The sequence below is a fragment of the Vespula vulgaris genome, chromosome 2 (genome assembly GCF_905475345.1).
Source record: "Vespula vulgaris chromosome 2, iyVesVulg1.1, whole genome shotgun sequence".
Classification (NCBI taxonomy): Eukaryota; Metazoa; Arthropoda; class Insecta; order Hymenoptera; family Vespidae; genus Vespula; species Vespula vulgaris.
Window position 1 is genome coordinate 11,838,842 of NC_066587.1, and position 22,781 is coordinate 11,861,622.

The window sequence follows — 22,781 nt, forward strand, 5'->3', positions numbered from 1 at the left end:
TATAATATTACATCTAAGATACATATAGAAATTATAATTTATGCATAATATATAGTTATTAGATGATTTATATTTTTTATATAATTATTTATTTTGTACCCATAAAAAGTACTAGTACAAATAAAAATTGAACTTTATAAATCTTCAAATTTGTTAATTTACTTATAACCTATTTTGTTATAGAAACATATAACAAATCAGGTGCTTTTACTTTTATCCGAAATATAACAATAAATTAACAACATCTATATAGAAAGAATATAAAAATGATACGTGTAAAATAGAAATGTATTTTTTAGATTATATTATTCCATTCTTATGATATTTTTCAAAAATTATATATATGCATTTTTATTTATTATTATCGCATATTAACAGTCGTTATTTAGTATTATTTTGTTTAACTATCTTACCTGTAAATATACCATTTTTGATGAAAAAAGCTAAATTTTACTTCCCGTTCCGAATATTAATTTTCTTAACCAATCAGACTCAACGATGCTATATACGTGTCATGATTGGTTGACACATATTGCCTTTGAAATTTACGAGAAATAAAATTATATCGTCTTTTTTTTCTAGTAAACATCGAATACTAATAATTATTGTTCAAAATATATCGAATTAATTAAGTATATTACTCTCATAATTTAAAAATAGAGTTAAATACGCGTGTGTGATAAATATCTTCTAAAAATAAGTTTATATTAAAAAAACTCTTTTGACGAATTCACACAGTTCGAAATATCTTTTAGTTTTTTCTGCCATAACTGCCTGACATCTATCTGCGATTTAAAGAAGATTCGAAGTAAGTAGACTTCCGGCCTGAAACTTCAAAGCTAAGAAAATCAATATAAAGCCGTCTTAGAATCGTGACACTATTTTGCACCATTTTTACGAGAAAATAAAAAAATACAAATGCCAAAAATATAAATAACAATAAAATTAAAAAGTTTAACACACACACAGCCATATATATATATATATATATATATATATATATATATATATATGATAAAATGTAAAAGTAATTTTTATTTCTCTACATTGTATATTTCGGATATTTTTTATCGAAAAAACGAAATTATATTTTGTGAAATAAAAATTGTTAAAAAAAGCTACTTCAAACATTATACAAACTATATATATATACGCATATATATACACACACATATATATATATAATGTACAATTAAGATTTATTTAAATAAATTAAAAAAGAAAAATACAATTTAATATAAAAAGTATACAAAGTAAAATCTAATCACAGTTATAAATACTGTGCGCCTAATTTCAAATAAAAGACCGACGTATACTAGATATTTGTTTTCACTATTTTAGATATAAGAAATTCAAGTCTTGGAAATTCAAGATAAGTATTTCTTTTTTGTAAATATATATTACATCGTGATTTAATTACAAGAAAAATATTGAAACATTAGTATGTTTTAAGGGATGATTTTCAGAATGGGAAAATTTACAAAGAAAGAGTTTTTATAATAGTAACTTATAATAATTTTTTGAATTTGATTTTTACTAGACTTAAGACAAATGTAATTTTGAGGATGATCGTAAGGGAGCGTGATCAAACCCTCTTTTGCGAGCCCGAAACATCAGCCCGAAATCGAAGCATGCGCATTCGATATTAAACAGGGGGTAGTTGCAGTCAGGGAGGGGCTCTCCGCTCCAGAGTTACTCAGAGAGAATACACGTTCTCGAAAGCATTTCCCTGTGACAATTTCTGCGAGTGTCATGTGCATAAGTCAATAATATCGTTTAATCATAAGTCAGTGAAAACGTTTGTGAAATGTTATCGAGATATCGTCAAATTTGTGTAAGTGAGTGTTTCGTGAATCGACTGTCAGCTGTATCTACAACATGAACGTAAGTACTAAGATTTTTCCTCTCTCTCTCTCTCTCTCTCTCTCTCTCTCTCTCTCTCTCTCTCTCTCTCTCTCTCTCTCTCTCTCTCTCTCTCTCTCTCTCTCTCTCTCTTTCTCTCTTTCTCTCCTGTTTTACCTTCTCTGATATCGACTGGCTCTACTTACTAGCACATCGCGTGGGCGTTTCTATGTCCTTGCATGTTAAGACATATAAAGATAATGAGCAATAGTCTTTTTTTTTAACAGAATATTAGTATAATATGATTTATTCTTATTGACTTAACGTGAACAAACAATCATAGTAATATTATACCTTCATTATAATAAAGATTTATCGTCCTTGTTTTTTTCAATTTTCAAGTCGTTCTTTTACTTCTTGGTATAATCTTTTTGGAGAAATATTTTGCGAAATTCACTTGTATTAGTTCTATGCACGTAATACGTCGTTGACCCTTGAAGACTGAAAATCGATGGGAAGGTTACCTTTAATCTCGTCACCGACGTGCGCGCCTTTTAATGTATTTTCAGCCAGTATCTTTGAGAATAATCTCTTACCATAAAACGGAGGGTTGTTCCCTTTTTTTTTCTTTTTTTTTTACATAAACCCATCGAAAAGTTAATGATTATTTTCGCAAGAAATGTTAGAAGTTGTTAGATTCATAACGCGCAATATGCGTTTATCGATTAGAATGTCCGGTAGTCTTACAAATCCATAGAATTTTCTCTTGCATTTTTAAAAATTTAATAGTTTATTCATTTTCACAAAAGACTTCTATTTTAATAGAATATTTTTAAATAAGAAATTTGTTATTTGAAAAATTAATCGAACGTATACATATCCAAAGATGAAATTAATCGGATAACTCTTATCCTCTAACAATTTTATTTTACGATTGAATAAGACAATAACAAAATACAAATTTGTATCTTAGCTTGAATTTGAAGAAATTTTAGAGTATTCAATGGCACGTAAGACAAGAGATGCGCACGTTTTATCATTCACCGCTGTATAGTTACGCTTATTAGAATCTCGTGGCCTCATTTTCTTAGTACACTTAAAGTTATGCAATTTCGTTACTTTTGCTGGTCGTAGAGGTGACTCCGAGTACCATTCTGTTTTATTCCGTGTCTGTTTTGTCCTTCTTAAAGCCAATTATAATTCAACACCTAGAGAGATAGCAGCAAATAAACGAAATAAATATATTACCGTGGATTTTTAAACGATTTACTATTTTAGAACTAGTCGCGCGAGCAACGTCGTAAAATACTTGCAACTATGAAATCCATAAAGATTTGTGACTATACACTCCATAAACTTCTCACGCGAACGTTGGACGCCGTTCAATCCCTAGTTTGTAATCTTTAGAAATAAGAATAATGTAGAAGTTCGCTGTGAACACGTTCACAAATACTCCGAAAATGGAACAAATAAATGGTTACTTTACTTTTACTCGTAATGTTCCAACAAATACAAGAAATATATAATATAAATCTATATGAAAGATATTTGTTTCTGATTTTTTTTAATAGATAAGATCTTTAACATTCTCTTTTCAATCTTCTTTCTGATCATCCATCATTATTAAACATTTTACTTAGTTTATGCGAGATTCTAATAAGAACACGACTCTTTTCTAACTCTAGTCTCCTAACAAAATGGATCGTGACTCTTGAGTCACGGAGAGGAAATGCACTATGATTCGTCCAAAAATACTAACCCCTCCTGTTCGAGTATATAAACGGCTGAAAATAAAGCAACGATTCGCGAGTCGGAAACTATGAAAGACATCAACAAATCAGGATTACTGGCGCCACATAAAACGTTTTCAATAGAAAAAATATAAACAAATTTTCACACGACGAATGATCGATATACATAAATATGTAAATATTTTCATTAATTAATTCGATTTTATTTTATCTTTTGTAGGCCCTGGCAACGGATATTGTCCGCAGCAACGGAGAACGTATCGGTAAGTAAAATTCGTTTCTACAGATTATTTTAGATCGATCATTAAAAGACAAAATGACTCGATCGGAATGATGAAATAGAATAACCCTGAGCAAAAAAAAAAAGAAAGAATCATTTATTTCTCAACTATATAAAAAAAAAATAAACACGAAGCTTTTATCATTCCGATTCGAGACGATGGTTCTCCCTTATATAGGTGCAAGCGTATTGGAAATCGATACTGACAAATATATCTTTACTCATCAACGGTATCCTTCTTCTAAACAGGGTCATTACAATGGCCAGTATGATTACTTTTACAATTGGGAACATTACTTTTCTGTTTTTCAAGTTTCGTACATCAAATCGATAAATGACAATAATTGCTGCTAGAACTATTTCTTTATTGCTCATTGTATATCAAAACATGCGTTCACAAACACCCAAAACTTTTCTTTATAAATATTTATTTCAAATACATTCAAAAATTTATCAACTACGAACATACATATTTATTCCTTATTATTCGTTATATATAAAAAAAATTGACTTTTTTTTATGTCGTCAGTTTGCAAAATTTTTCTATTTTGATAAAATAAACACTGATAGAAATGAAACTTCATAAATGAAGAAAAATTTGTTATCGTTTCTAGTTAACGAACTAGTTTTGTCCTCGGTTACTGTAGCAAGGAACCTGTATGGTGAAAATCAATAAGTGTTAAGGTCGTTGTACACTTATATAACAAGTCGCGAATTCACATTCGCATTTACATATTCAAGGCGATTGTGGCCCATGCAATATCATCCTGCATAATTATTTATGATGTTAACATAAAGTCAGATAGATATTAATTGATATGGGATTCAAAAAGTCGATGCATTATAAAAATATGAAAAAGTACGAAGGACTTTCGCCGGTGATGGTATCTCAGTTCGTTCCATCAAAAAAAAATTAGCAGACATCGTCTCGATGATTTATCGCATAGGTATATATATATATATATATATATATATATATATACACATAATATATAGTAAATTGGAAACAAGTGAAATACATAAATATCTCGTACAAATCCCTCAGGAAATACATTAAACAAGATACACAGGAGAATCTCGTAGAGCAACAGGAATGAAACAGAAAAGAGAAAGAAAAAGAAAAACAGATATCGAAAAATCGATAATTACGACGTGAGCAGAAAGTCGAGCAAAAAGGAATTAAAAGAAAAGGAACATATCTCGAGTGACGTCGACTTTCGATCCCCATAAGTGCTACGTCATCGTTTCCCGGATGACTAACGCATATTAAAAAACGATAGAAGGCTTGCATTATGATTCTCCCTTAGCATGTTCATCCCTCTTTCAAGGAGGTACCTTTTTCTCAGATCCCACTATGTCCTCTTAAAGCACCCTTTTATTATCGAGACTTACTTTATCCTCAGCAATACTACATTGCAGTATAACGCTTCTCTGTAGCATCGTATAGATTGATAAAACAGGTGGTGTGGTGCATTCAAAAATTAGAGATCCTTGAAAGTACTCCTGCATTTCGCTGTACGGATTAGCTTTCTCTCTCTCTCTCTCTCTCTCTCTCTCTCTCTCTCTCTCGCTCTCTCTCTCTGTCTCCATCTTTCTTACTCTTGTTCTGTGCTCTCTATTCCGGCCGGAGGGACCAGACACACCGAGTATTTATTAATAGAGATTAAACTCCGCGTCGTGTCGTGCCGTGTGCAAGAGCTCTCCCGCGCAGGACGCACGCAGCTAGGGCAGTCTGACTCAGACCGTGGTCCAGAAGACGATTTCCACCGAAATAAACACGAAACTCGTGTCTAGAGAAAGAAGGAAAGAAAGAAAGAAAGAAAGAAAGGAGGAAGAGAGAAAGAGAGAGGAAACGGTAGTAGAATACTCCTCTCCGTTAAGTAACAACAGATAAGAAACCCTTTGGGAAAAGCGTGTATACCCAAAGCGGATTACGATAAACTTCGAGTGCTTTTGACATTTTCGAATCAGTGTTAAAGTATTCGCCTTTCTATCTTTCTCTCTTTTTTATTTTTAGTAAACGGATAAAAGATATTGTTAAGAAACGTTTTTGACATTTTTATTTCTTTACGTGCTTTATTTTATATCTACCTTGGAAGTGTGTGTATAGATAGTGTGTACACCTATAGATATTCATTATGAGTTAAGTTTCTATATGTGCACGTTTTTAGTGCGGGTTTAGTGCGCGTTTAGTGCGTAGACCAAAGACGACTTACTGCACTGTGACGGATACGCCGGCTGCACCCACGCACTAAACGGATACGAGAATTTTGTCTAATGGACGTCGTTTAAATCAAACGTTCGGTATCTCCTCGCCTGGAGATCACGGAGCACCGTAGTGCGTTTAACGCATGGATCGACTTTTTTAACTCTGATAAACGTCTCCTGGAAACAGCCTCCGATACTTAAGGAGTTAAGGGACTACTGGAATTTTGAAGTTCGCCAGATGTTTCTCCTTCGAGTTCCGTCAGTGTTTCCATTATAATCAACCGAGGGCGTTGAAATTTCGGTCCGTCGTCTCCGAGAAAACTATCTCACGACGATAACTGAACATTTCAATGCTCTCTCTCTCTCTCTCTCTCTCTCTCTCTCTCTCTCTCTCTCTCTCTTTTTCTTTCTCTCTTCTATTTTCCAGTATAGTTGAAAGTTATAATAGTTGATGTCTGACTCATTCATGATGTCATGAAAAATTCGTCGAAACGTTTCTTTCATACTTTTTTCTTTCATACCTTTTTCGCTATACGTGTAAAATGTTCATTAAAAAAAAAAAAAAAGAAAAGAAAACTATTGAAGTCGATATAGAAAATGAGAAATGAATTTTGAATTAATTCTTGACCTTCTTAACATACGACATTATAACTACCGGTTCTTAATTTAAAATAGCTCGTTTCGAAACTGAGAAAATGAATTTTTTCCCGTTGTAATAGTTTTTAATAGGAGTATTCCATTAGTCGGATTTATTTTCGGTCATATAATGAATCAAATACTTTCAATTATTTCGTAAAAACATTCTAATTCTACGGATTAGGAGTATAAAGCATATCTTTCCTTTATATTTCATGCATCATAAAATACAATTAAATTAACAGATAATAATCAAGATTTCAACACGAAAGAATTAAAATTCACTAAGTAATTATGCCGAATTAAACTTCTATTATACGGATTATCGATTAGACGGATGATTCAGAATCGTCGATTCTCGAACGATCAGTTTGACAAAAAGTAACGTCCAAATTTAGTACGATCTACGCTCCGACGAACCCTCGTTATTATACTCGAACGTTCGATTAACTCGAAACAATTGCTTCGCCACTTGTTGTAATTTAAGCGCTTGAACGTATCGACTGACGCAACTATTATTACTATCTTCGCTGGCAGTTAGTACGGCGCCCAAAATGAATACTATACGGACGTATATCGCGTTTGTATTTTTTTGACTTAGAGTAATCCTTATAATAATTTCATTCTATATATTTTAATCAACTACTTTCTTAATTATTTGATATTATTCGCGAAAGATATTTACATCATTGCATTCATTTTGAATTCGGTCAAATTTAAAATGGTACATTATTGCGTCGCCTTATCATTTTATTTTTGCGTCGCCTTATCATTATTTTCGTACCATTACGCGTTAACAATTTTTATCGAAACTGTCACCGAAGCTTATTCATACCGATAAAGAGACATTTTGATTTTGATTTCTCCGTAATCCAACGATAAATCCGATATTCTTAGTTCAAAATCGTAAGTTTTGTTGTAATTATTACAGTAGATTGTTTTTGTTTTTAATCGTTATCTCACGCAGTTGTTTTAATAACACAACAAAAGTAGATGGAAACAGTTCTATGACGTGCTATAAATCATATCATTATTGACAACGAAGGTCACGTTCCAAGCTGCATACACTTAACAACTATCTAACAAAGAACGACGTACATTATTAAAAACGTTATCGTAAACTCTATTCAAAGGAAATGTTCTCTTCAAAATTAAATAATGACGAATAGCTATGCCGCAGTGAGTCATCGTATCTGATAGTTGCTTATTTACGTTTTTCAAGCGCTTATTTGTTATTTATTCGAATGTTCAGAATTATCTTCGAGATAAAAAAAAAAGTTATTATTAACAAAAGTTCAAGCATGAAAGATCATATTCGCAAAACGAAAGAGTTCCGATAGATACGAATAAAGAATATATGTTAGAAGAGACGTCAAAAAAAAATTAATGATATGTTTACCGCCTTCAACTCAATTATACGCACAGAAGAGGTAACAGAACCCGGTTTCAAAATTTTCCCGATATTCTTCGACGGAAAGTCGTCTCGTAAAGGCAAAACAGGGTCTAACCCACGCGATAAGTAAACCCACAGGCATTCACGCATCAGCAATAAGTATCATCGGACGAATACGAGAGTTTAGTACCGTTTTGGATTGCAAGAAATAAGACAACTTACCGAGAGGAAAACTATAAATGAATTAACATCGAAACTTTTTCATTTCATTCCATTAGATAGAACAAACAGTATAAAGTAAGTATAAAGAAAGAGTGAAGTGTAATGTTACAATGTTACTTCGGTCTTTGGTTACACGGTCTTTTCCGTGTATGAAGTGGAACACGATGTAAAAAATAAAAGAAAAAACGAGAAACAGAGAGATAGGGAAAAAGTGCAAAACAGTATTTGAAAAACCGCGTTTTGGCACAGACTTTGATGTCGTGGAGCGACAGAACATAAAGGAAACGTGACGAGTGTAACCCGATGTGATGTACGCTAGTGAGAAAAGTATCGCTATGCTGTAAAAGTGCTAGAACGACAAAACCGCAAAGATTGACAAATGATGATAGTGCTTCTGCTGTGCGTCATCATGAAGATAGCAGAATTCTCTGCTGGTCGCGTGAGTCCGTCACTTCAACCATCGCGACGTCGACAACGGTCACGAAAAAGACCACCGCCATCACCACCGTTGCAACAACAACATGAACAACAACAATCACCCTCCTTATCCTGTCACAAACGACAGGATTGGAATTATTATCGAGTTCCATGCGATAAATGCATGTACTTTCTCCAAAGACAATGTAAGAACACGTAGATTTATTTTTAATTGTATATTTAAAAATCTTTTTTTTTTGTTCAAGCGTTACAAATATTACAAGAATCCGTTTTCTTATTCGTGCCAAACGAGAAACACTTCTCTTCGTAATGCTTGATTTAATCAAGTGAATCATACTTCTTGTCTCTTTATATGCACAGTTTTTTGGATTCTTTTCAAGCATAGATGAAGTTTCTAATTCTATATTTACTTTACGTTGACATATCTTCTCAGTGAAATGTCTAAACGATCACACGATTTCTAACGAGGTATACCTGAAATAAAAGTTTGTATTTGTATCCTCAGAGATGTCGGATACGAGGGATCAAACGTTTCAACACGAACGCATCTCTAATGATTTAAGTAACGATCTGCAACGCCCTCGGCTACGCAGAGACAGCATATGGTGAAATTCTAGACGATCTTTTTTCAACAGTTCAAATACCTCTACAGATGTGTTTTTCACTGTCTCTCTCTCTCTCTCTCTCTCTCTCTCTCTCTCTCTCTCCTTCCTTTTTTCTCTCTCTCTCTCTTTCTTTCTTTCTCTCTCTTTCTTTCTCTGTAGCCATGATAGACTTTGTATATATAACAAGCTTCTCTTGCATACGTTTCTTTTGCTATAAATAGAGGACTACTACTATTTTACTTCTCGCACTCCAAGAGAGAGTCTTTTCCCTTTAAAAACACCCTTTCTTTTCTTGAAGGACAGTCAAAAGAATGCTTCCTTTTCTTCTTTACGCATGATATTTTCAAACCGTGGTCTTTTGTCAGTCATCTTCGTAGTAAGAAAAACTTACGGATTAATAGAAGCATTGAGAATTGAAAATATAACTAAATCGTACAGAAATTGAGAAATATCGTCGATAAATTTACGTTTAAAATCAATTAAACAAACATTTAATGCAATTTTTGTAAACTTCATTCAATTCGTAAAAATCAATGATAAATTCATTTATCATTTATCTAATCTCGTATTTATCTTTTGTAAAACATTATACACAATATAACTATTAAGTGCGATAAAATAACAGATTTACGAAATTCTCGTATCATATTTCATGGTTGCATACCTACGTGAAATTTTGCAACGATTCGCGAAATTTGGCTCCCGACTTCTTCTTTGGCATTTTACTTGCTGCTAAAATTATCTTACACCCTCGGTACTGTCGACGCGAAAAATTATATTGTAATTTTTTTTTCCTTTTATTTTTATTTTTTTTTTATTTTTTTCCCTAAGACAGAAATTCGCTGCTGTAGAATGAACCGCGAAAGAATTAAACTGAACCATGTTTAATCGATCGCATTAATATTCTTAGCACGTACCATCGCCAAAAGCGTATGTCGTATATTCAAAATACAATACATCATGCTGAATATAAAAAAAGGCCAAGGTTTGTTCCATATACGATCGTTTAAAAATGTATTTAATTTGTAATTAACGGCGAAGTTAACCGCTAGTACGCTATTGCTATACGGAACAGTTGAATCGTGAGTGTACTTTACCGCAGAACGTAACATCCGATACTTTGTCATATTATGCAAATTAATGGTTTCTTATTGAAGTTATATGACATTAATATAGAACTATTATAAATGAGGATATTTCAAGATATGCTACGTTCACGTAGAGTTCTTGATTCAAAGAAAATTTTGTCGAGTGATTATAGTTACTTTTAGTATATAGCGAGCGTTCAACGATAACTATAGTCATCTTTAGTACTGATTATAATTTAATCAACGAACGAGTCTACGAATAAAACAAAGTTATGAGTCCAATGATTTTTATTGACCCTCAACAATTATTGACTCATTCTTTTGTTTTATTCTTAGAGTCGTCCATTGGCTAACTACTTCATATATTTACTAAATTTTTAAACCATTTTAATTCAATACTGAGTTATTGATAAACTACTCCATAGATTTCCTTATCTTTTCTACCGTTAAAAAATTATATGCTTTATATATCTCGTACATATACGTATATATATGTGTGTATCCATGTATGTATACGGCATGCGTATATGTCTACATATAGTTAAATTAAAAAAAAAGTTAAAGGAATAGTTCAAGAAAATAACAAAAATAACAAATTAATAAAAAACAAATTAACGAAATAACAACAATAACAAAAATATATGAATAATACCGAACATGATCATTAATAAGAACATTGATAACCGAACACTTATACTTGTTTGCAATAATATTCGATTAGAAACAATCGATTTATTTATTTTTTTTTTCGGACAACAAGGAAAAATCGCAAGAACATAACAATAAAGTAAACTAACAATAAATAACGTTCAGATATTTTTGAAAACAAATGAATCAGCAGTTGTTTGTTTCGCATCGAAGAAACAGCAGGACAGTGAATTTGTTTCAAAAATTCTTGCACGTATGTATATGTAACAAAAATTAATCTAGAAATTTATTATTTTTCATATAATCATATCATTCATTAATAAATTACTCTGAGGATATGTGTGAGAGAGAGAAAGACAGAGAGAAAAAGGAAGAAAAAAAGAGAGAAAGAAAGAGAGAGGGAAGGGAAGAATGAAAAAAATATATAAAAGAAGAACGACGACATTAAAACTAAGAAACGAATGTATATACAATTCATACGTATAACGCTTGATCATTGGATCAAGAATCAAAGCTTCGATCGAGCGAAACCACTCGGGTCTTTAAAGCCGAGACATACATACATATATACATTCGATTGTATCTGACTTCCATTTGCCCACCCTTTACATTCAATCCTACAGCGCACATGCGCCGCATGAGCGATCATGCTCCATAGGCGCAGTTAAAATGAATTTCTAACAGTAGTGTAAGTGACAGGCAACTCGTCACCATATGGTCGAAGAAATGGGTGTTTTCGGTTAGCATTTATCGCGTGTAAATACTAGACGCAAAACCAATTCGCCGCGGCCACGGCGATGAAATGGATAATAATTTCTTCAGGTATCAATTCCTATTTTCAAAACTTCGATTTTATCTTCGAATTTTTCTCGAAATGACGAAGATTAGCCGAAGATTTGCTGCACATTATTAAGTCATTTGACAAACGTAAACGTAGTTTTACATTATTGTATATACAATATGAACGTTATTCAGAAATAAAATCATGCTATGCTAGTAATAATGCTTTCTTGCATTTATTCAATACATTGCATTATTTCTTGAATTGTGATTCAATATAAATCTTTAATGATCATGTATGAAATATTCAAAACATTAATTATTTAATATAAGTAATTAAAATTTTTATGTATAGAAATTATCAATTTTTTTATTTATTTATTATTTAATAATCAAAAACTGGCATTTTTACTATCGAATGATTTTAGTTATTGATTATTAATTATTAGATCGGAATATGTAGGAAAGCTAAAGATAGAAAACTACTCGAGAGAGTTGACGTCACAAATAAGGATTGATATTTCCGGCTTACGAATGGCGCATATTTTTGCTTCTTTAAGTTCTTACTGAGGCATGACAAATATTTATATACAATCCATACGAAATAATAAGGCAACGACTATCTCATAAAGCGAAGACTTACATTTCCCACGTAAACGCACTATAATAAACAAGTCTACATCATTCTTACAAAAATCTTAACAATTTTCATAAAGTATTAAAGAAACTATCTATATTATATATGAAATTATGTGTAATTTAATAACAATGAATAATACCATATACATTTTTCACGTGCCTAAAGAATTACTCGCATACTTACAAGATTTGAAGAACATTCGAATTCAAATGGTTTCAAAATTGGCGCGCAAAACATTTAGCTATTTATTCTATACGATGATTGGTAAAGCTCGAGATGACGTCACGATACTGCCATACCCATTTTATCGTGACGATATACGGCTGCGGTGTTGGCGGGAAGGAGGAGAAAAATAAGAGACGTTCTTATCAGTGTCTCGTCGTTGGCATTGTCGAATCGGAGCAGGAAAGGAGCGTGATCAATCCGATCGTGGCCTTAAAAAGATATGTCGTTCATCTTTGTCGTTAAACGAGCGAGAAATCGATCGAACGATAACCATGTAAGGAGAATCGACGCATTGTAATCCGATCGCGAACAGTGTATTACGAAAGAAAAATCTTTCTTTTCTTTCCACATTTGTCAAGATTTTTTGACGACATGTTATTAAATTAACATTTTCTTCCTGGTAAGTTCCAGTTTAATCTTGTTAATTCGATTTCCAAGAATATTAACTTCTTCGCGTTTCAAACAAGAAAATATACGTCTTAAAATTTTAGTATTCGATGTACCATCTTCGTTACACCAATGACAGATCGATTTGACGATCGGTACGCAACAATGTGACGACCATGAATAACGCAATTCTGTTACATATACATAAACGAAAGTATGCGAGGGATATTTAATAATATGCAATGGAAGTTTTTCTCTCAGTGACAATTCTCAGAAATAATATGATCTTTAAGAAAGTAATACGTTTTGTTGCATAAATCTGAAAATACATTTGACATTTACGAATAGGATTAATTCTGATCTACGCAATTGAACTTGTTCGATTTGGTTACATTATTAATTTAAATTATTTTTGTTAAGTGGCACTCGTTGTTTGATCACAATAATCGTAAATCAAGATTAAGCGAAGGATTAAGTTCTCTTTTTATCTCGAGCATTCTTTGATGATGACGGTGGAGTGATTGAAAAGTTTCTAATGTCGTGCCTCCATGCACGTATTATTTGAGATAGCATAGAGGGATGTTATTATCGTATTACAGCTATCTCATAATTACGTTTTGTTTCGAAAACAAACTACAGAATTTTTTTCAATCTTTTTTATTGTATTATTATTTTCTTTTTTTTTTATTTATTTATAATCGCATGGAGTCTTCGTTTATATAAATAAATTTGACCTTTTACATCAATATCAATGAAAATAATATAAATATAATATCTAAATATTCAAATTTTATGCATTATGTATGAGAGAAATTATGAAATATTCTAATACATCCTAATATTTTATTTAAATTGTTAAATATTTTAAATTAATGTATATTTTAATAATAAATAATTTAAATTTAATATTAATTCAATTATCCTGAAGATATAAGAAAAAGAAAACTATATACTTTTAAAATTTTCCAGGTGCAGGCAAAGGAGCTGCAGTCATGGAAGATCCGCAAACACCAGGATCGGATTGCAATTCCAATCCTGCAACAGATTCTATGCAACAGGACCTTATTGGTTCAGACTTTATACAGGACAATGTGGAGTATCAGTGGTGTACAGATTATGGGTAAACAGATTATATTTATAAATAAATAAAGCATCGTTATTAAAATTATTAAAATTCATTCTCTAAAAAGATATAATTTTATCGACTTTCAGATACAGAGATGGAGGATTACATGTCCATCCAAGTGTTCTGTCTTCGCTCTCTGCATCATATTCTCGGGAAGATGTGGGTTATTATGATGACTTGTCTCGTAATTTGGATGCTAATTTAGCAGAAATTGATATGGAAAGTTTTCGTAGTGCAGACATCCACACTCTTCTTACCGCTTTACCAGTTATGTGTACTGATCCAGTCCAACATTCAGAGGTTAGTATTCTTCCGATATTTATTTTATTACTTAATTAACACATATATAGCACATATGTATACATGGCACATACTTACTTTACTTTTCTATGTTTTATTATGTTATTATTATATCTGATATATACTTAATTTTGAATTTCTATTATTTATCATTAATACCATGCATTTCAAAGGATGTTTAGTACAAATGTTTTTAATGATCCAACACTGCCTTATATAATAACAGTTTTAAATAATTATTATTTGCTATTTTTAAATACCAAATTCGTATTCCTTAAATATACATTTATATATTTAGTTAATATAACATATTAAACATACAGAAACATCTAACAAAATACTTATAAAGCTACAATATAAATATATACTTTATGTGCAATATATTGCTTGACTAGTCAAATTAGTGCACATTAAATTTTAAATATGTTCCATTATTATGGCAGTTTAACTATCAAAGGGAACGTTATGCCAGCATATCTGGCTCCGTCATGGAAAAACTTGACATCGGTTCTTCAATCAGCCCACACACCAGCAGCCAGGTATGATAATACCTGTGCAACTTCCATTAATTTTCAAACCTCATTGCAAAAATCTTTTATGAAACCATTTATAATCCATGAAAAATGTGTAGGATAGATTTAATATATTCTAACTTGTAATGCATTGTATTATAATAATGTTAACTGTTGGATTAATATAAGTGCAAGTGATTGTAACCAATAAAAATAATATATATTATGTGTAACAGTAGTGTAATCACGATAATGAACTTATTGCATGAAAGTAATAACTTACCAACTACCAGAAAACGCATAATTAAGTATGATTTATATGTATACTTATATAAATATCTTCATTATTTTTAACTTTTATTTAAAGGGAGAAGAATCTGCTTGTTCAACAACTGATACAATGTCTATATGCAAATCATCATTATTATTCTCTCCTGTGAAAGAAACACCTGTGCTACCGCCAGCAGGTAGTTACAGTGTAGATTCATTGGACTGTGAAGATATGCTGTTAACTTGTCAAGCAAATAATAAAAATAATTATACGATTGCTTTTGAAGGTAGTATTACAATGTACTCTGATAGTTCTCCAGATTTTGAAAATCAAGGTAAATCAATAATAAATGAATAAAATAAATAAATGTTATATTATTGTTAAAAACTTATAAATTATTCACATTAAAATAATATTAAATTGTAAAATTGTTTTCACACAGAAAAACCAGAAACATACGAAGTACCAGAAACTTATTACAAAAAAAAGGGGGTGCGAAGAAATATATTAGATTCGTCGATGGTGTGTTCTGATTCTAAAATATACACTACTTGGAGTAATTTAAAACATTCTTCCATGAACAAGGTTATAACTCGACATCCTTCGGGCAATAACAATACCATTCCAAATTTTTTACATGGAACAGGAAATACAACTATATCTATGAATAAAAGGAGTCAAAGCCTACCAGATCTTACAAGAATTCAAGAATCACCTGCTAACATTCATCTAAACTTTTCTGTAAATATTACAAAAATAATTCTCTATGTTGATATTTAAACCAGATTAAATTATTCTACTATTATATTATATATCTTTTTACAGGTTGATTCTGCTGAATCAAATAACCATCCATTACAATCACACAATTCAGGCTCCGCAATGAGTCGATCTGTAAATGAAGAAAATTCCGATGGTAGCGGAAATATTTCTTCTGGGAAAAAGTTACAAAATTTAAGCCTAGTAAAATTGTTTATGAAGCAAAAGAGTATGAGTGCTGAAGGAATGAGTCTTACTTTGGATCAATCTGACTCTATCAGTGATAGTGGTTGGCCTACAAGCAATAGTGCTAGTGATAGTGGAACTAATACGAATACACAAATACAGCGACAAAATATAAATACATGTACTCGTCCACTTCCTGAGAAAGATTTTTCTATAAATTGGGTTCGTAGCGATTGTTATAATAATAAAGAAGTAGAAAGTCAAAAAGATAAATTTGCTGACATTCCAAACAATTTTACAAACAATAAGGAAAATAAGGATGACATGATTTCATCTGCCTCGGTCGAAGAATTATCGGAAAGCATAACTAAATCAGAACTCGTACATGACAGTGATATCGAACAAATAGATTTTGAAGTTTCACAGGATGACTTGGAATGCCATACAAAAAATTTACGAGTTTTTCAGACGGAAAATAAATCTGTAATATCTAAGACAACAGGAATTCAAGCAATGGTCGAAACAGAAGATAACGAAGTGCAAACGTCACTAATTTACAAAGTACCTGCAGAAAAAGATAGCCCTTCTATACGGGAAACGATAGTTAATAAAAGGCCTGTTTATGTTATATATCCTAATTATACGTTACCAGATCTTTCATTTCTTAATATTAAAGATACGAAATTGGACAATGTTGCGTTAAAGCCTCAATGTTATGATAAAAGTAAACCAGGATGGAAACATTCTAATAGATGTAACAGACCATTCTCTTGTAACGATATCGATGCGCTTAAACAACGTGGATTTTCACACGTTAAGGATTGGGAGTCGCTAACATTCCTTTTACCTACTGAATATAAAAAAATATTACACGATGTGCCAGAAGTTTCAGAGCATATCAATATCAATGAACAAACTAAAAAACCATTGTTTTGTTTATCTCCTCCAATGCGACATAAAACAAGACCAATAAGTGAACTTATACCAAATAATACTTCCTCAACTAGTAGTACTGCTACACAGCCATCTTCTGGGTATCGAGGCTCATCTACGATCTTGACGGATTCCTCTACAAACCAGCAACTACTTTCTAATAACGTAGCTAATCCATTATACCTGTATCGCTATGATAGCATTAGTTCTGAAGCAAGTTTAGTCAGCAATGATAAGAAAATGCATAGGGCTGTTAATCATGCAAAGCAGACCTATCCTAACTTACCTAAACGATCCATTTCATTACCTTATGGAGATAGAGAGTCTGATTGCTGCAATGGCAAAGTGCCACCAAGACCTCCTTTACCAAGAAGTATCTTAAGAAAGAATAAAGTTCCCACAAGTAAGAGATACAGTATGTTTGAAATGGGAGGAGTGGAAGAGGTAGAAGATCAATGTCCTGAACCAAATAAAAGAATGTCGTTACAAGAACCATATTATATGAATAATGATTTACAACTATTATGTCGCGGAAGAATTATCGATTCAGAAAAAGACGTTGACGAGACAGAGGAAAAATGTAATACAGGTAAAGTAAATTTATTTTGTATATTTTTTCTTCAAATATATTTCATTTCAAATATATTCGTAGTTTAATAAAAAGTATTTAAAACTTATTGAGGTGTTAACTAAACGTAATTTTATTTTAGAGAGACTGAACGAAGTTGTTAATAATACAAACGTAGATTATGAAACTTCTCAAAATAGCGAAGATGATGTAAAGCAATTAGAAGAATTTTTAAAACGTAGTGGTTTATCGTCAGAAAGTAGCGAAGGAGATAATGAAGATCCCGAAGTTAAATTAAGATCGTACGTGAGAAAATTTTTAGCTCTTAGAATGAACAAGGATGTAGTCAAAAATATTGATATGGCTGAATCACAAAAAAAGACTGTCAGTTTTGCTTTACACGAAAGAAAACGATACTCGGACGAAAAAGTAATATTTTCTTTTTTTACATATACATGTATATATTACCTGTACATCAAATATATTTTGGTTTTTTAAATACATTCGTGTGATACATTTAATTTCAGCCAAATAATTTAAATGCTCCGACTAATGAGCACAACAAAGATAGATGCTTTCAAGATCCAAATAAAGAAATTAATCCTGAGAACAAAGTGGATTTAGAAGAAAAAAGAAGTATGTTAATATTAATTCTTGTTTGTAATATTGATATATCTAATTTATCCATATGCAAACATTTTTACATTTATATATATATTAACGAAATCTTTTTTGTATTATTTCAGATATGATATCATCCACGAGCAAAGCTGTTGATTTATTACTCAAGTATTGGAATGCTGAACCTACTAATGGTCGACAGAATTATAATGATAAAAATGAATGTGCACAACTTTGTTTAAGTAATCTCTGTCCAGCTTTATATGCTATAATGTCAGATGGTCTAAAACCACATTTGCAATCTACTTTTGGTCCAATAGCAAACAGTGTATGGCAAGTTGTTGAAGCTTCTGCTCAGCAAGGACCCCTTACAAAAACATTGAACGAGTTAGTCCAAAAGATTAATGGCGAAGATATTATTACTGAGGGAATGCTTAAATTTCATGCATTTGTATTTGGTCTGTTAAAGTGAGTTTTCAGACTAACTGTATCTTATTAAAAATCTATAGTTACGCGTCCTATTTATATTGTTATATTTATATCTTTTATATGCATTAAATTCCATTCAAAATATATATTATATTTCTTCTTTTTTTTTAGTTTGAGGGCTTTGGATGCTTGGTTTGCATATTTATGTACAAGAGAATCGATTTTACGGAGACATTATAACAGTAATAGTTTATTTACCGGAGCATTAGGAAATACCGACGTTCGAGAAGTTGTTGATAGTTTATTAGATATTTTACATCCTCTAGCATTTTGCCCATTTCAGCTTGATCTTTTATACCAATATCGACAATTACATAACAGTTTCGGTAATATGAATAATTATAATATAAATGTAAGTGTAATTAAATAATCAGTTACCTCTCAGATAATCTCTTATAATGAACAATTACATAGAAACTTTTTTATATATATTATTCCAGGGACTAAACTTTAGAAATGTTGACTTACTTCAAAAAGATCATCATTTTGAAAAAGCAGACAATTGTGGAACTGTATTAAGTCCAAGGAAAATTCGTCCGCGGTCTTGTGTTAATGTTTATAATGATTATGACGATAAGTCTAACATTGCACATAAAACTGATCTTGAAAATGTTGTAAAAAAACGTTTTAGCAACACTGTCGGGACAAAAGTATTGCATGGTTTAGAAAAATTAGCTTCTGAAGATTCCGAAGATTATACTGATAGCCTTGAACATTCTCCATTGAATAGAGGAGCAACAAAACAAACGATTCCTACTAAATCATTAAGTCCAGATTCTAAAATGGATGATGAAGATACGATTACCGGAGAAGCTAAATTTAGAAAACTACAAGAGAAATGGGAATTGATGGTTGGAAAAGAAGAAACTGGGAAAAACCAATCGGGAACGACATTACCCTTGTCGCCTATGCGAACACCTGCAAATTTGGGAAAATCAAAAATACCACGACTTTTAACATCACCTATTAAACAGCCAAATGTAGCAATAGGATCTATAAAAACTGTTAAGTCTCCTATCTCTGGAATACCTTCTTTGAAAAAACCGGTTACATTGTCAACTACCAAAACAGTATTAATGAAACCAATAGAAACAAGGGGGAAAGGTATACAAGAAACTCGACGTACGAGTCGTGTAGATCAAGACGTAGTCGGAACATCGCGGGCTCATTTGTCACGACCTAGCTCTTTACCTTATAAATCCTATGGAGTTATGTCGAAAGAGAAGAATCTCCTATCTCCTCAAAGACGAGCTGCTTCCACATCTCTACCAAGGCCAAATACAGTTACACGAAATCCTCCGAGGAAACAACCGCTAAAGTAGGTAGAATTACTCTACATATACATACATATATCGATTTAATTTTTATTTTTGAATGTCTCTTTTCATATGCTATTTTTAATTTAGAGAATTCTGATAGTGAATTACATAGTTTTATATATATATATAAAATTCAAAATTATATAAACGAAAAGTAATTTAATTTATAGTACACATTTCTTTCTTTCTATTTATATTTGAAGCATGTAGTGATAAAAGTATAGCATGTTATTATATTAAAATGTAATATTTTTTGCTAAAGTAGATACACAGTTTATTAGTATAATATATTTATGAAAATTTTATTTTAATTCAGCTTATAATATGTTTTCTTTGCAATCTCTTTCTATGATTTATTTATCGCTTGTTATTTTTCAGTTTTATCTTACTTTTGTATATTTTTCTTTCCCTAGATTAGTAAAATAACGCTACGTCCATCTCGATTCCAGAGAGGTTCGCACAGTTACAAATAGGGTACCATCGAGTAATGGGCATCTCTCATTTGCAGAAGGTGAAAGATTGAAAGTTATATTAGAAATTGATAATAAATGGTTATTGTGTGCAAGAGGTGATAGAAAAGGTTTGGTTCCAAGAATGTGTGTGCATACTATTCAGACTTAGCCCTTCTATTGATATTAATGAGATTCTTGAGTAAATTGATTAAGAAGTGAAAGTGATGTGCTTTGAACGAATGCAAAAAAGATTAATTAAATGGTGTCGTATGTACAGTGTATTAAAGAAAAGGCATAGTATATGATTTTGAAATTATAATTTAGTGATGTTGCTTGCGAAGTCACTGTTTAAAGCTTCGTTTGCATAGATTCGTGATAGTATTACCACTCATAATGCCATTGACAAACCAGCCCGACCGCTTTTCATTTCTGGTCTGGCCAGCGCAGCGACTTCTGGACCCCTGCGAAAAGCTTCGCATTTTCACAATATTGACGGCCGCCATGGTCAACTCTTTACGTTTGTCTACCCATTTTCGATCTGATCCCTGCTGGGACTTGCGCACCCCCAGACCTCCCTTAGTTTTATCATCATGCTAATTATTACGCATTACCATTACATTCATATTACTAATTTTGCATAATAGCTACACTTGTTTTACTTGTTTCGCTTTTATGCATTAGGCACGACCGCTACTATACACAATATTTTAATATTAAAATATTTCAATTAAATTAATGATTGAAAATTATTTTAAGAATTGAACAATTTATTTAAAATTTTAGGCAGAATTTTATGTTATAATAGATAAAGGATAGAATTCTAATTCTATCAAAAATTTTTCTTTTTGATGACTATATAAAGACACTCCCTGATGGTGGTAGTGGTCGTGACTAAAAAATATTAGAGGTACTGCTAGTCATAAGCTTTTAAAACCTCATTATATTTAAATGAACATATACCTATTTATAACTAAAATGTACATATATACAGTAATATGATGATAAAGACACAACGGTCATATATAATATAATAACTTATAATATTATGAATGTAACTGTGATCATAGCAAATAGGTGCATAAGTTGATTGATGCGAATGTGCGAAAAAACTTCGTTTGATTTTTTATGTAATTTTAATATTTCAATCACGTCCAATCTTCATAAAACATCAATATATCGGTTTTATTTAGCATATAAATTATTACCATGTCGTGCGCTTATGAATCGCAATAATCACATTTTTTTACTTGCTTCATGTATTTCTTAGTATGTGACAGCATACAGTGTATTCAAATAAAATCTATTATAATGACATATATATCACTGTACATTTCTTTGCGCAGTGATACGTTCCCTATAGCATATTTTAAAATTATGATAAATATTAATATAACTAGAGAACAATGATAATAATTATTAAAAAAAATAAAAACTATTATATAAATTCCATTACCAAAGGAATTATAATTTTTGCAGAAATGGTATAACATTCTTGAATATTGTTATGTTTTGTATTTTCTGTCATCATATAAAATTGATATGCCCTAATAGAATTTGTTAAAAATTTTGTTCATGAATAAAACAATACTATGAGTACTGTACCTTTACATTTTACAAAGAGATAAAACAAGTTGCTTGAAACATATCTGCCTCACACCATTTTAACAGCATTATTCGTAAATAATAAACTGTGTATGTTTGTATATGTATATATAAATAAAATATCCATGTTTATAATATTACATATCTTCTTAATATGTTTCTACCTATAATTAATTTTTATAAATTAATAGAGAGAATTTAAATTTTACTTTTATTTAATATGATTTTTAAACATAATAAACCAAAATTATAATCTTTAGTAAATATTAAAACTTACACATATATTGTATATTTTATACGAAAAAAAAGATATATAAAAACATGTAAGTGCTAGTTGAATTAATTAATATTTTCATTTTTTTTTTCCTTTTTTTTTTTTATAGACGATTTACAATGTCACATTCAGACACAAACACATTATATTAAAATCGAGTAAACTTGATTTCTAAATTTTTTGTACTGAAATATCTCTGATCAGATCGTTATAACGTAGGTCTTAT

At 31.1% G+C, this 22,781-nt stretch overlaps 1 protein-coding gene and 1 long non-coding RNA gene across 9 annotated transcripts; one reads left to right on the forward strand and one right to left on the reverse strand.

Annotated features, from left to right (window-relative positions):
- The first annotated feature begins 1,658 nt into the window (after nt 1–1,658).
- Nucleotides 1,659–22,421, forward strand: LOC127061801 (uncharacterized). 8 transcript variants are annotated; one of them, XM_050989154.1, is made up of 15 exons: nt 5,499–5,728; nt 5,891–6,339; nt 8,389–8,955; nt 14,113–14,263; nt 14,356–14,569; nt 15,013–15,108; nt 15,449–15,686; nt 15,795–16,093; nt 16,178–17,819; nt 17,941–18,227; nt 18,326–18,434; nt 18,545–18,887; nt 19,020–19,260; nt 19,349–20,226; nt 20,677–22,421. In XM_050989154.1, exons 3-15 carry the CDS (start codon nt 8,712–8,714, stop codon nt 20,846–20,848), a joined length of 4,914 nt encoding a protein of 1,637 aa, XP_050845111.1. In that variant the 5' UTR covers nt 5,499–5,728; nt 5,891–6,339; nt 8,389–8,711; the 3' UTR covers nt 20,849–22,421. The 8 variants fall into 8 exon arrangements, with proteins under 8 accessions (XP_050845116.1, XP_050845113.1, XP_050845111.1 ...); XM_050989159.1 differs by lacking the exons at nt 5,499–5,728; nt 5,891–6,339; nt 8,389–8,955 and adding exons at nt 1,659–1,884; nt 3,814–3,856; XM_050989155.1 differs by having other exon boundaries at nt 5,499–6,339; nt 8,582–8,955.
- LOC127061803 (uncharacterized) lies at nt 1,921–2,844 on the reverse strand. The gene is made up of 2 exons (XR_007780959.1): nt 2,197–2,844; nt 1,921–2,076 (listed from the first exon to the last, which is right to left on the reverse strand). It is a non-coding gene; the product is annotated as an uncharacterized LOC127061803 (long non-coding RNA).
- Nucleotides 22,422–22,781: the final 360 nt, after the last annotated feature.

Excerpts from the sequence above, each read along its gene's own strand:
- LOC127061801 (XM_050989155.1), top strand. The coding sequence starts at position 8,712 with ATGATGATAGTGCTTCTGCTGTGCGTCATCATGAAGATAGCAGAATTC. Across the intron at positions 17,820-17,940 it reads AGAGGAAAAATGTAATACAG|AGAGACTGAACGAAGTTGTT; the intron begins GTAAAGTAAATT and ends ATTTTATTTTAG. Across the intron at positions 20,227-20,676 it reads CCGAGGAAACAACCGCTAAA|AGAGGTTCGCACAGTTACAA; the intron begins GTAGGTAGAATT and ends TCTCGATTCCAG.